This window comes from Mobula birostris, chromosome 4, assembly GCF_030028105.1.
Source record: "Mobula birostris isolate sMobBir1 chromosome 4, sMobBir1.hap1, whole genome shotgun sequence".
Lineage (NCBI taxonomy): Eukaryota > Metazoa > Chordata > Chondrichthyes > Myliobatiformes > Myliobatidae > Mobula > Mobula birostris.
This window is the reverse complement of record NC_092373.1, coordinates 157,780,416-157,794,000: the sequence shown is the minus strand read 5'-3', so window position 1 is coordinate 157,794,000 and position 13,585 is coordinate 157,780,416. Positions and strand designations below refer to the sequence as shown.

The following is a 13,585-nucleotide window of genomic DNA, read 5'->3' as shown; positions in this document are numbered from 1 at the left end:
GCTGACAGCTATTAGCGGTCTCACCAAATCGACTTAGCAGCTTCTGGCCGCATGAGTCCCACTCCCAGCATCTCGCAGGTCCTCCTTTTCTGCTGCCCTGACAACCTTTGCCACTCTAGCTCAAAGATGGGGAGTTCCAACTCAGGAATTAAGAGAAAGGATCAATGTCGAGGCCATGTTCGGTTGACCACTGGAAACTGGCCAGATTCACCTTTCCACTGACCCCCTCAAACTTGTACTCAAAGGCAATCATAGTGAAGAACTGTCCTATATGGCTGAATGCCACTGATGCTTGGTCTCCTGGGCTATCCCAACATAACTCATGGATTGATTGGTCTCTTAAAGCACTCCAAGAACTGGGAGGGTATGCCTGTCTATCTCTCCGAATCCAGCTGAAGCTCCATTCCAAGAATCCACTCCTGTGTCAGTTAAAGATGTGGATCTGTCTGGGATTCAGCTGAATATGCTGATCTTCCTGAGGTCTACAGTAAAAGGACGGCCACCACCCTGCCCCCACACCGGCCATATGACTGCACCATAGACCTCCTACCTGACACTAGTCCTCCCCGTGGCCGGTTCTTTTCCCTCCCTCGTCCTGAAATGGAGGCCATGGAGGAATACATCAGGGAGGCAATGGCCATGGAGTTTATTCATCTGTCAACCACGCTGGCAGGAGCAGGCTTCTTTTTTGTGAGCAAGAAAGATGGCACACTCCACCCCTGCATCAATTATCGACTCCTGAACAACATCACTGTGAAGAACCACTACCCTCTTCCCCTGCCTGCATCTGCGTTCAAACATCTCCAGGGAGCAACCATATTTTCCAAAATTGATCTGCGCAATGACAATTTGTATGAAAGAAGGGGATGAGTGGAAGACAACTTTCAACACCTCTAATGGCCACTGTGCGTACCTCATGATGCCCTTTGGTCTGGCCAATGCCCCCACTGATTTCCAAGCTTTGGTTAACGATGTGGTGAGGGGACATGTTGGACCAGTTTGCTTTTGTGTATTTAGACAACTTCCTTATCTATGTCTGGAGATGGCTCCTCAAAAATAACCTGTACACCAAGCCCAAGAAATGTGAATTCCATAAAGACTAGGTGTGGTTTTCAGTCTATATAATTACCCCATCCAGTGTTCAAGTGGATCCTAGTAAAGTTCAGGCAGATACAGTGTGGCCCAAACCGTCTACGGTCAAACAGGTATGGCGCTTCATGAGGTTTTCAAACTTGTATCACCGCTTCATCCGGAACTTCAGCCCTATCGCTGCTCCCATAAATGCACTCACCAGGAAGACCTGCAGGATTCCCTTGGACAGACAGTGCTGACAAGCATTTTTGGAGTTTAAGCGAAGTTTCACCACAGCCCCCGTGCAGCAACACCCAGACCCATCACAGCCATTCATTGTGGAGGTGGATGCATCCGATGCCAATATTTGAGTTGTCACCTCTCAGCGCTGTTCTGCAGATAACAAACTGCATCCTTGTGCTTTTCTTTCCTGTGGCTTGACCCTGACCAAGAGTAATTATGATGTTATGATGTTGGGAACCAGGAACTTATGGCTGTCAAGGAGGCATTGGAGGTACGGCAACACTGGCTGGAGGGGGCAGAGCATCCTTTCTTGGTTTGGACTGATCACAAGGACCTCTCCTACATTCAGGATGCAAAGAGACTCAACTCCTGTCAAGCCTGGTGGGCTCTCCTCTTCACCCTGTTTAATTTCATCCTCACCTATCATCCCAGCAGCTATAATGCCAAGGCTGACACTCTCTCCCAGCAGTTCGACTGATCTGGGGACAATGCTGATCTGGAGCCCACCCTTCCTCATTCATATATTGTTGGTCCAGTGATCTGGGGAATAGAGATAGAGGTGAAGACCTCCCAACAGTTGGACCCAGGCCTGAGTGGGGAACCTCCCAACCAGTTGTTTGTCACTGCTACATTGCGCTCCAAAGTGTTGGAATGGGGTCACTCCACCACCTGGCTGGACATCCAGGAATTCAACAGACCCTGGAGTTTATTAAGAGACAATTTTGGTGGCCATCTACGTCCCAGGATGTCCATGACTTCACATCTGCCTGTCCAACCTGCATATAGAACAAGACGTCACACCGGCATCCCGCGGGTTTGCTATGCCCATATCCTGTGCCCCACTGCCCTTGTTCCCACCTCTTGGTGGGTTTCATCACTGGACTGCCCATGTCTATTGGAAACACTTCCATTTTGGTCGTTGTGGATCAGTTCTCCATGCTGCCCACTTCATTGCCCTCCCTAAGCTCCCATTGGCTCATGAGACTGCCACATTCATGGTTCAACATGTGTTCAGGCTCCACGGCTTCCCTCAAGACATAGTGTCTGATCGTGGACCACAGTTCACTTCCCATCTTTGAATGGCTTTCTGCTGTCTTGTAGGAGCCACAACCGGTCTCTTGACTGGTTCTGGCAATGGCCGACGAGAGAGTGAATCAGGAGTTGGAGACAACCCTGCACTGCCTTGCATCTTCCAACTCCACACACTGGAGCTCCCAATTGGTTTGGGCAGAGATCACCCACAGGTATGTCCCACTTTGAATGCCAGAAGGGATTCCAGCCCCGGCTGTTCCCTGACCAGGAGATTGATGTGGGAGTTCCTGCTGCTGAACAGCTGATCCAGCGCTACAAGCGCACCTGGAGACCAGCCAGGGCTTCTCTGCTGAACGCCCAGAAATAATAAGCCCGGCAGGCTAATTGGCTCTGCCGACAGTTAAAGCCTTTCAAGGAGAGGAGATCTGGTTGGCATCAAAGGATCTTCCCCTGAAAGTCGAGATTTGCAAATTGGCTCCACATTATGAGGGAGTATTCGTAGCAGAAAAGGCTGTCAACAAGGTCTCATATAGATTACATCTACTAGCATCACTGAAGATCCACCCAGTGTTCCATGTTTCCCAGCGCAAGCCAGTTACTACCTCTCCCCTGGCCCCAGTCACCCCCCTCCCCCTCCTCCTCACTTGGTAGATGGTTCCCTGGTCAATACAGTGCGGCGTCTCCTGGCATCTCGCTGGGTACATAGTAAGGTGCAGTACCTTGTGGACTGGGAAGAATATAGTTCTGATGAACGTTCTTGGATCCCCAGTGAAGGACAGCTTGGACAAATCACTCATCCGGAACTTCCAGTGGGCACACGTCTGTGGTGCCTCAGGAGTTGTGTCTGGGTAAGGGGGCCCTGTCACATCACGGGCTTGGCTGCACAGCAGGTTCGGCAATTGTGCTCGTGAATATTGCATGTGTCAGCTAATTATTTAATTATGCTGATATTTAACTTCCATCTTTTCATTGTAGCTCTTGTCGAGACTTGAGCAAGGCAGAGCAACATTACGTTGCCTGCTTGCATTTAACCTTGCCTGAGAAAGTGGGCTATAAATTCGACTGACACTGAAGACTAGCGGTATTTGTTTAATGTTTAGATATTCCTTTCAGCGCTTTCTCTCTCTCTCTCTCTCCCCCCCTTTCTCTTCTCTCTCTCCTCTCCCTCTCCTTCCCCTCCTCCTGCCCCCCTCCCCCCTCCCTCTTCCTCCACCCCCACCCCCCGCACTTGGGCCTTATTCGAACGAACTGACAGTGTTATTATAAAACAGTGGTACTATGACTTTTTATGAATGTTTTCCACACTATATTTTTAAAGGTTGCAGATCACAGCCATGACACAGGACTACGCCTTAGTGATTATCGGTTTCTGCTACAAGTCACTTAAGTTGAAGGTTATTTTAGAAACAGGAACTCAAACCAGAGCTCCAGTTTAAAGAAAACAAACCCATTTCCTAAATCCAGCATACAGTGTCATTATGATAGTTCCATATATAATATACAAGTAATATTGTTTTGACACTATATGCTGGATTTAGGAACAATATGCTAAAGTTAATGTATCTAATCTGACTATATGTACCAGCTAGCTTGCATTTAATTCTGTTTGTCACACTATAGGAAGGATGTAGAGACTTTGGAGAGACTGCAGAAAAGGTTTACTACAATGATGCCTGGACTAGAGGGCGTGTTCTATAAGGAGATGTTGGACAAACTAGAATTCTTTTCTCTAGAGTGGCCTAAGCTGAGGGGAGAATCTGATAGGGGTTTATAAGATTATGAGATGCTAGATAGAGTAGATAGGTAGTATCTTTTCCCAAATTCAAAGTGTCTAACACTAGAGGGTATGCACTTAAAGTGAGAGCGGATAAGTTCAAAGGAGAATTGTAGGGCAATTTTTTTTTAACACAGAGAGTGGTGTGTATCTGGAATGTGCTGTCAGCAGTGGTAGTGGAGGCAAAAATTGATAGAGCTGTTTAAGCAACACACATAAAATGCTGGAGGAACTCAGATTTTCAGCATCTGCAGATTTTCTCTTGTTTGTGAGCTGTTTAAGGGGCTCTTAGGCACATGGATGTGCAGAGAAGGTGGAGATGAACAGTGTTTAATTACTAGATTAATTAGTTCAGGTAACATCATGGGCTGAGGGCCTGTTTCTGTATGTTCAACTCATTCAGAAATTGACTGACATTGTCGTTCCCTACATAAAGAGAGAACTAATCAAAGAGGAATGTTATTGTTAATTGAAGTGTAGTTTATGGAAATCACAAATGATCCCATCCAGTTGATCAGATGGATTAATTAGTAAAGGAAATATGAGATGGAAGGGGGAGTATTCACAATTGTAGTATCTGCTGCAAAAGCTCCAATACTGCCTACCTTCCAACACATTTAGACCTGGTAGATCCCACAGCATATCAAAGGCTGGCAGTTATCTTTAACTTGTTAAGTATTGCTATGGCATGAGAAAAGTCTGCAACCAAGAGTGCACAGCCACATTACAGTAACCCTGTCATCTCCCGTTGGTTAAGTTCCTACATTATTCACATACTAATGCCCTCACTAGCACTAGCTCAACCTTGAAACTCTCGTTAACCTACAAGTAGGGAAAAATTCTAGGTTTTCGCCATAATGTTAATGGAAAAAGTAATTCCTGATTTTACTCTTAAAGATGTCTGCCCATCAGTGGTCGGAGCATCTCATTCATTTTCAGCTGAGGGAAAAATTCTCACACAGTAGGAAAGAGCAGGACAGAAAGATTGCAAATAGAAATTTGAAACCTAAGAAGCCAATATTAAATACACTCTGCTTTTGAAAGATGAATTTCTCTAACAAATCCTCTACCGGCATCTGTAGTCATCCTCTCCTCAAAGTCGGTTCACAATATGTACAGAGAACCCAACATTAAATAGATTTTGTTTCTGAAAGGTAAATTTCTTTCATCTGCTTTCTTATAGCTCCTGTAATCATCCTCTCCCCAAAGTCAGTCCAGAATGTGACTGGTTCCCAGGTCTACCTGGCCTGTGAAGTGAAAGCTGTTCCAACTCCGATTGTCACCTGGAGAAAGGTAGGACACAGTCAATCAGCATGACATTTTATTTCTCTCCTTTAGGGAAGTCGTCCATGTAGAAAGGGCAGTCAAAGATGAACATCCAAAACTGTAGTAGACATACCTGTACCAAAGGACACCGTGCAATACTAGGACACAGTCTAAAACTGTGTAAGGCAGTTCAACGTTGCAGTGAACATTCTGTTATTAAAGACACACTAAAACTCTTCATGCTTGTGACAAAGATATAATACCACAAAGAGCAGTCTAGAACTGTGATAAATAACCCAACTTCGTAGCAAGTTTTCCATTACTGTAGATGACAGTTTAGTAAAGTAGCAGGTTGTCCAGTGATGCAACAGAGTACAAAATTCCAACATAATCCAAAGTCCCAATACTGTAGATGACAATCTTCAGAAGTCAAGCAGATCTCTAGTGAAATAGTCCCTTGCTGCTTCGTAGAGAGCAACTGCTAACTCCAGACATATTAATGTCAAGACAGCCTCCGTGAGCTCTGGGAACATGCCTTCCTGTAGGCCAGCAACTCTAGAAGAACTAGACTAGCTTACACTAATCCACAGGAGAAAATTTCAGTAGATAGTTGCCAGCAGCTAAAAAACAATGTATAAAGATCGCAGGTTCTAGTGATATGGAGGAAGGGTTTCTTCCCTGCTACAGGATCCTTCATCCTCCATGTGTGTTGTACACATGACAGTAGCTGCATTTGTTAAGCTCCAGTTTGCACTGTCATTAAGAGTTGCTTCCTCAGCACATTTCCTTCAGAGTCTTCTGAAGATGCTGGTTGGTGTGATTCATGTCAAACTTGTACCGGCGTATTCTGGATGTCAACCACAGAGCAAAGTATTAGCCCAGATGTGCAAACAAAGAGTGATATGCGGGAGAGTTTGAGACCTGAAACTTTCAGACCGTGGAGAAGATGAAATGTGGCAAATAAGGTTTTAAGTTTAAAGTTCAAAAAGGCACCAGAAGAGCATGTCAGATTGCATGCTTTGTTCTTGTAGGAGGAAAGCAGAATTCAGTGAAATGGATACATTTTGGCTTTGGCTTGATTGCTGCAATATTCTGGAAAATTAAGCAGCATAACAATTCATCTTTTATTATCAAATACAGTTACAGAGAAGCACACAAGCGCATATGAAAGCCAATGATAGCCTAGGCATATCATACAATGTTTAAATTAGTACATTCAACAGTACAGAAGAAGCAGAGCAATAATAGACCATTGGAGCTCTGCAATACAATAACTTGATGGTTGATCTGATTCTGGCCTCAGCTCCAGTTTCCTGCATATCCATCATCATCCTAGATTACCTATAGGTCAACATTATCACTAGTTGTCAGCCATTAACCAGACTCCCGAACACAAGATGAGCGAGGTTTACTCTTTACATGGAGAAATACCTTTCCTATCTTTAAGAGAATCTGTAACTAGATCTACAACCATAAACAGGTACCCGTTGTTAGGTGTAAATTCTAATTACACATTTTAAACTGAATTTGTGAGTGCTCACATCTGGGAACAGAGTTGCATTGTCTGGTGTGAAGTGCTGGCGTGCACATAGACTGACACACAGCCTTCTGTTTATTCATTACTGCACACTTCCATTATATCAGTCTGCATTAAAATAGTATTTATTACCTTTTCATCACTCAAATATTTACACTTTCGCTGTGAGTAGGTCACCGAGTCACCCAAGGGAATAAAACTTTTGGAAGAGCTACCCGGAGACCGAGTGAATCTTGCAGTTCAGGTCCGCGGTGGACCATCCAAGCACGAAAGCACCGGATGGGTTCTGGTAAGTACTAGACTGGACACATGTAGAGATTAGGTAACACACTGGTGAGTGCACACTGAGACAATCATAAAGAGGCAAGTTCTTTCATTAACAAACTGCTCTACAACCAGTACCACTGTTCTCTGACAGTCCGGGAAGAATGCGTTAACCTTCATCTCTGAGAGAAAATCCAGGAGATCAACTCAAGTATTTTATGGAGACTACTTTGTATGGTTTAGAAATAGAATGATTTTAAGAGTTCTCAATTAAAGGATTATAGAATCAAAGAGAAAGCATTTACTCAACGTACATATTGAACACCTACCTTCTCCTGGCCGTTTCGATATTGTTTGAGGCCATTTCCTTTCCTCACACCAACACTGTGATGCCCCGATGGAAGTAATCTTACCTTTCTCCACCAGACTGTTCCAGTCTCCCACCTGTCCGATCAATTTGCACCATCCAGCACGTTAGCAGGTTTATGTTTCTCCTGCAGCAAAAGGACCTTTGTCCTTTCAGCAACAAAAAAAATGAAAACATAAATAAAGTCACTCTGTAGATTAACAAACAACTTTCTTCATGGTTAGTGGTCTAAAATAGCATCTGAAAAGAAACAGCATAAAGCTAATATCTATCAGTTATAGATTTTGAAAGTTGCCAGGGTACTTTTGATATCATGTATTTCCTCTTGCTGGTGGTGTTTTTCTACATGAATACTTCTCTCTAACACCACTCTGCAGTAATCAGACAACCTTCCCTGCAAAGTGCCAGGTATGGAGCAATCTTTCACTGGGTGACTTCTCGAAACTGGGAAAGTTTATCTCCTACACCAGGGGTCCCCAACCTCTTTTGCAGTGCGGACCGGTTTCATATTGACAATATTCTTGCAGACCAGCTGACCGGTGGGGGGGGGGGGGCCGGGGGATGGTTGCCAACGGGCAAGAGTACAGTAGCAGTCAAATACGTTGTGTTTACCCGGAAAAGACTACAATGACCATGAAGCCTTGCGCGGGCACCAGTGCGCATGCGTGACTTGCTTATGCGTGCACGTGCTGTTTTTTGCTACAAATTGTTTTTGGCGATTCTGTTCGGGAAGGGGGGCGCTGTTAATCATGACCGGAATATTGGTGATAAGTGGCTAATACACTCAATTTCGTTTCTAAAAGGGTTTATCTAACGAATTTAATATTAAACACACAGCGCATATTTTCCTCACATGAATATAGCGATAAGTCAATTATCAGGGGAGGACAGGGGAGCTTGAAATACGTGTTGAACGAACTCCCAGTAGAAATGGCAGAAGCAGGTTCGATATTATCATTTAAAGTTAAATTGGATAGGTATATAGAGAGGAAAGGAATGGGGGGTTATGGGCTGAGTGCAGGTCGGTGGGACTTGGTGAGAGTAGCGTTTGGCACGGACTAGAAGGGCCGAGATGGCCTGTTTCCGTGCTGTAATTGTTAAATGGTTATATAAGTAAGTCAATAGCATCATAACATTTTGAGTAACGTTTGGATATTAAACACACAGCACACAGTTTCCCCGTATGAACATATAAAATCATTGCAACGCACCAATATCGCTGAATCAGTGGGAGCCCTGGGCTTGTTTTCCTGCAACAAGACGGTCCTATCGAGGGGTGATGGGAGACAGCGATACTCGAAGGGGGTTCCTTATGTCCAGTCTATTCCGCAATTTAGTTTTTGTTACATTCATCACAGAGATAAGTTGGAAATGGAAGCAATGTTTTCAGTGCTTTCGTGGCTATCTCAGGATATTCGCCCTTGACTTTGATCCAGAATTCCCGCAGAGATGTTATGTCAAACATAATTTTCAGCCCGTCGTCATTTGCAAACTCGAGGAGTTGATCTCCTTCCCGCGCTGACATGGACGACGCGAGGGTAATGACCTCGCGTGCGTTCAAGCTCAACAGTGCGTGACAGGGAATGAGGAAAGGTGCAGCTGACTCATATCGCCAAATCCTATCGTTTCCTCGCAGCCCGGTAGAGCTTGCCTTGCGGCCCGGTACCGGTCCGCGGCCCGGTGGTTGGGGACCGCTGTCCTACACATAACTCTTTTTAACATTTAATCAAAAAGAGAGGGACATGATGCATTTTCCTAAATGGGTCTTTATTAATGGCAATTTATTTATTAAAATTAGGGCTATTTAAGGTCCAGCTAGATGGATATTTTTTAAATTGTTTTCTTGGTAAGTATAACTAGTGGTTTCAATGAAAAATAATATCAAGTATTTCGACCAGTAAATGCCAATACTGTGATTTCATAGCCACCAATGATTTCATTAATGTATGGACTATACATAGTGTCCTTATTGGGTTGATCAATGTTTACAGTTCAATGTGCAATCATTGTTGGTTCTATATATAATATTCATAACTCAAATCCTCCTTATAATTTAGATAAATCCACTGACAAAGGAAGACGAAGGTGTTTATCAATGTCATGCCAGCAACATCCTTGGAGAGGCTCAGACTGAAGGCACAATCAGGGTCACGGAGAAAGTCGTTATGACTAAAGGTGCTTTTGATACTTGGGAACATAATAACAGACTGGTAGCCCAGTGGGATATTATGTCTCACTGGAAAATGTGACTGAATCTGCAGAAATGTAATGGATGTCATTCACTAGAAATTCACCAGAGGAAAATATTTCAATTTAGAGATGAAGTTAACAACAATTGTTAAATGTTATATTTAAATACATTTTTTCAATTACTATTGCACTGTGCTATTGATTATGTAACACCTCTGGATCAAGGCTCCTACAGGAGTTAGAGGAATGGGTGCCTGTGTGTGGGTGTGTATCTAGGAGGTATGATATTGGGACAAACTAGCAACTGCAGACTTTCCTGGCTCGATTGAGGAGCAATGAATAGAATCTGGCATACACAAAAGTACACCGTAGTGTTACTGTGGGAAAAGTTACATTCCACTATCAGTATGATAAAGCTAATCACAGCACTGGATTTATGCACAGGTCATCCTTTATGAATACCAATTGTGGCATGTTGATTTCACAGACACTCCTGACTGAAATGAAGTAAAATGCAAACCCCTTTTGGCAGAAGTTCTTTATAGTTGTGGTTTCCCCAGTGCATCATGTGTTTTGGAAAAGCTGTGATTTACTATATTGGATTATAACTAATTGTCCTTAGATTTCATTGTGCCTCCATTATGCTTTTTTTATAATTTCTAAACCTGAATATCTGTTTTCTGGTGTTGTTCTTCTGTCTCCTACTTATTTCTCATTTTTGTTTTACCTTAGCTTCTCCCACTTTTATCTGATTTTACTTGCTTTCCGGAGCAGAAGTTTATCAATAGTCACAGGTCATAGAACAGAATCAGCGAATTGTATAGCACAGAAACAGATCCTTTCATCACAACTTTTCCATGGCAACCATAATACCTATCTACTGAAGTCCTTGTGACTGCATCAGCCTGTATCCCTCTAATCCTTTTCTATCGAAGTACTTCTTCCAACACCTTTTAAAAGTTATGATACTATCTGCTTCAACCATCCCCTATGAAAGCTTGTTCCACATCCTCCTGTGTAGAAAAACTTTGGCATGGGTCTTTTGACTACACTCAGACCACCAATAAAGAAGGCTATCCTTTTTATTCCTGCTCATTATCTTACCTGAGCAGTATTATCAAAAGCCATAGTTGTTTGCTACATATATGCAGATTTGTAATTATACTTTTTTTGTTAATTTACATGTGTAAGCCAAACTTCATCAATAAAGCTCTGGAAGAATGCACTAAAGAGAAGTCACAGCAGTAAAACATGGCATGGCACTTGCTAGAGTGACTTCTTGTTCACTGAAGGCGGCAATCTTAGCCTACGGAATGAACAAAGAGGAGGCTAACAACCTTTTCAAAATATCCCTCAATGCTTTGTACCAAATGAGCAATTTTGAACCATGGAGAGAAAATATAGTGAGATAATGTTCATGGGTTGGTTCATTGTCAGTTCAGAAATCTGATGGTGGAAGGACGACGCTGTCCCTACATTACAAATAATTTGCATATTGGTAATTTGCACATAAACTATACTGTAATAAAAACCACTACTTAATTTAGAAACATTATCCAGAACACATCAATAACATCCTTTATCCCCTTAATTCCACATAAAACAGCACTCATACCCTTTGGTACCTTTAATAATGTAGCCATCCCTTAGTATCTTATGGGAATGTTGGATCTTTGTGTTCAAGTAACCACAGTGGGGCTTGAACTGAATGTTCAGAGGGAAGAATGCTATCAAATAAGCTAGAAATTGCCTTATGTACATACATTATACACCTACTTTGAGCTCATTATTTTTAATATAAAGGTAAAATATGAAATGCTCCTATCCCGACCAGTTTTATATATATATAAAAACTTACCATGTCCTGAGAAATGGTGCAAGCTCTCTCAAGAAGAGTGGAGGAGTATTCATTCGACATGAAAACAGGGGGCCAAAAGGGTGGATGCACGTGATTTCTGAGGAATATGATGTTTCTACAATCAAGGAGAACTGCCACAAAGAACTGATATAGTTAGTCCTTGGACTGCTGAAACCAAGAAAGCAATGCTGAGCAACACACATCAAAGTTGCTGGTGAACGCAGCAACTTTGATGTGTGTTGCTTGAATTTCCAGCATCTGCAGAATTCCTCGTGTTTGCGTAAAGCAATGCTGAATTTTTTATCTTCAACATTTGTTTTGATGGACATGTGGTAAATACACTCAGTGGCCACTTTAGGTACTGGAATATATGAATAAAATGGTCACAGGAATTGAACCCAGTGTAGACTTTTGCTGCTGTAGCCCATCCACCTCAAGGTTCGACATGTTGTGCATTTAGAGATGCTCTTCTGTACACCGCTGTTGTAACGCATAGTAATTTGAGTTATTATCATCTTACTGTCACCCTGAACCAGTCTGGCCATACTCCTCTGACCTCTCTCATTAACAAGGTGTTTTCATCCTCAAAATCGTCACTCACTAAGTGTTTCTTGCTTCTCGCACCACTCTCTGAAAACTCTAGAGAACGTGGTGCATGAAAAACCCAGGAGATCAGCAGTTTCTGAAATACTCAAACACCAACAATCATTCCATGATCTGCAACAATCATCCCCATTCTGCTGTTTAGTCTGAACAACAACTGAACCTCTTGACCATGTCTGTGTGCTTTGATGTATTGGATTGCCACCATATGATAAGCTGATTAGTATTTGCATAAACAAGCAGGTGTGCGGGTGTACCTAATAAAGTGGCCACTGAGTATAAAGCTAATATTTAATCTTTAGAGTTTCTTCTTCCTTCTTGCTTAGAATGTTATTCACTTTTGTCATTTTTTTCCAGGTAAGAAAAAAAAGGACTTTCTGGAGGAAGAAAATTAAATCCTGGCTAACTCCACATTGATAAATCCTTTTCCTGCATTTTAGAGTTAGAGAAAAATGAAACGTAACAGATTGAATTGAAAATGATGTATCTTGTATCATTTTCTTCTACTTTTCTAAAGTTTTTATGATAATGTTAGTACATCCAGTATAAAATGATAGGCACTTGCAGAACCTCAGTGTGCAATTGAAAATGCCTTAGATGTTCATGAAGAGGAGGTGGTTGGGACTGAGGATGTTAGAAGCTCACAACGATTGTATAAAACACAGAGATGTGTGTCATATACCTTAGCACCATAATGAAGATACTTTATGTTACATTAACCAAGTTTTAATCTTTCATCAAAGCTCCTATTTAACGCCTAAGCGATACATCAGTTGTGTTGTCTTTAGTGCAATGATTAGTCTTTGAATACATTTTTTAAAATTTGTGATTTTATATTTAAAGAAGTTCACCTTCAAATTTTAATGAACAAACATGGTGGAACTTGTGCAGCCAACAAATTTAGGAAACCATGCTTCCAAAATTCCTGGGTGTGACACAAAATTCCTGTTCTTGACTGGTATGACTAATCTAAAATGGAGTTTTCCAACAAAAGCTACAAAATTTAATAGCTACCTTTGTTGTGTACTCTTTTTCAAAGTGTTTTAATAAAGATTACTGTTACTCTTCAAAAACATTTAACTACCTTTAATATTTGTTTTTCAAGTACTTATTTATTTCAACAATATTCTATAAATTTTGGGAGCAAGTAACACATTAATGTATGGAACAGGTAACTAACCTGTGTGCCTCTAATAAACCAACTTGTACCTGTAGGACACAAGCTATCCCAAAATATACATTCCCTTTGGGACATGATGTTTATTCCTCCATCTTTACAAGTAGCCATCCAAACTTCCAATGCACCTTCCAAGAATAATTTGGAGAAATCTTCACTTCCTTTCCCTTCCTGATTGACTTCAAAGTTCAAAGTAAATTTAT

General features: G+C 42.1%; 1 protein-coding gene across 1 annotated transcript in view; it reads left to right on the top strand.

Annotated features, from left to right (window-relative positions):
• The window catches only part of LOC140196690 (insulin-like growth factor-binding protein-like 1), a 43,120-nt gene extending 29,825 nt beyond the window's left edge, over window positions 1-13,295 (top strand). Inside the window, exons 2-5 of the mRNA XM_072256320.1 lie at window positions 5,304-5,413; window positions 7,096-7,212; window positions 9,612-9,729; window positions 12,563-13,295. Of these exons, the coding sequence (XP_072112421.1) occupies window positions 5,304-5,413; window positions 7,096-7,212; window positions 9,612-9,729; window positions 12,563-12,600 (383 nt within the window). The 3' untranslated portion in view covers window positions 12,601-13,295. The remainder of the gene's footprint in view (window positions 1-5,303; window positions 5,414-7,095; window positions 7,213-9,611; window positions 9,730-12,562) is intronic.
• The last annotated feature ends 290 nt before the right edge of the window (window positions 13,296-13,585 follow it).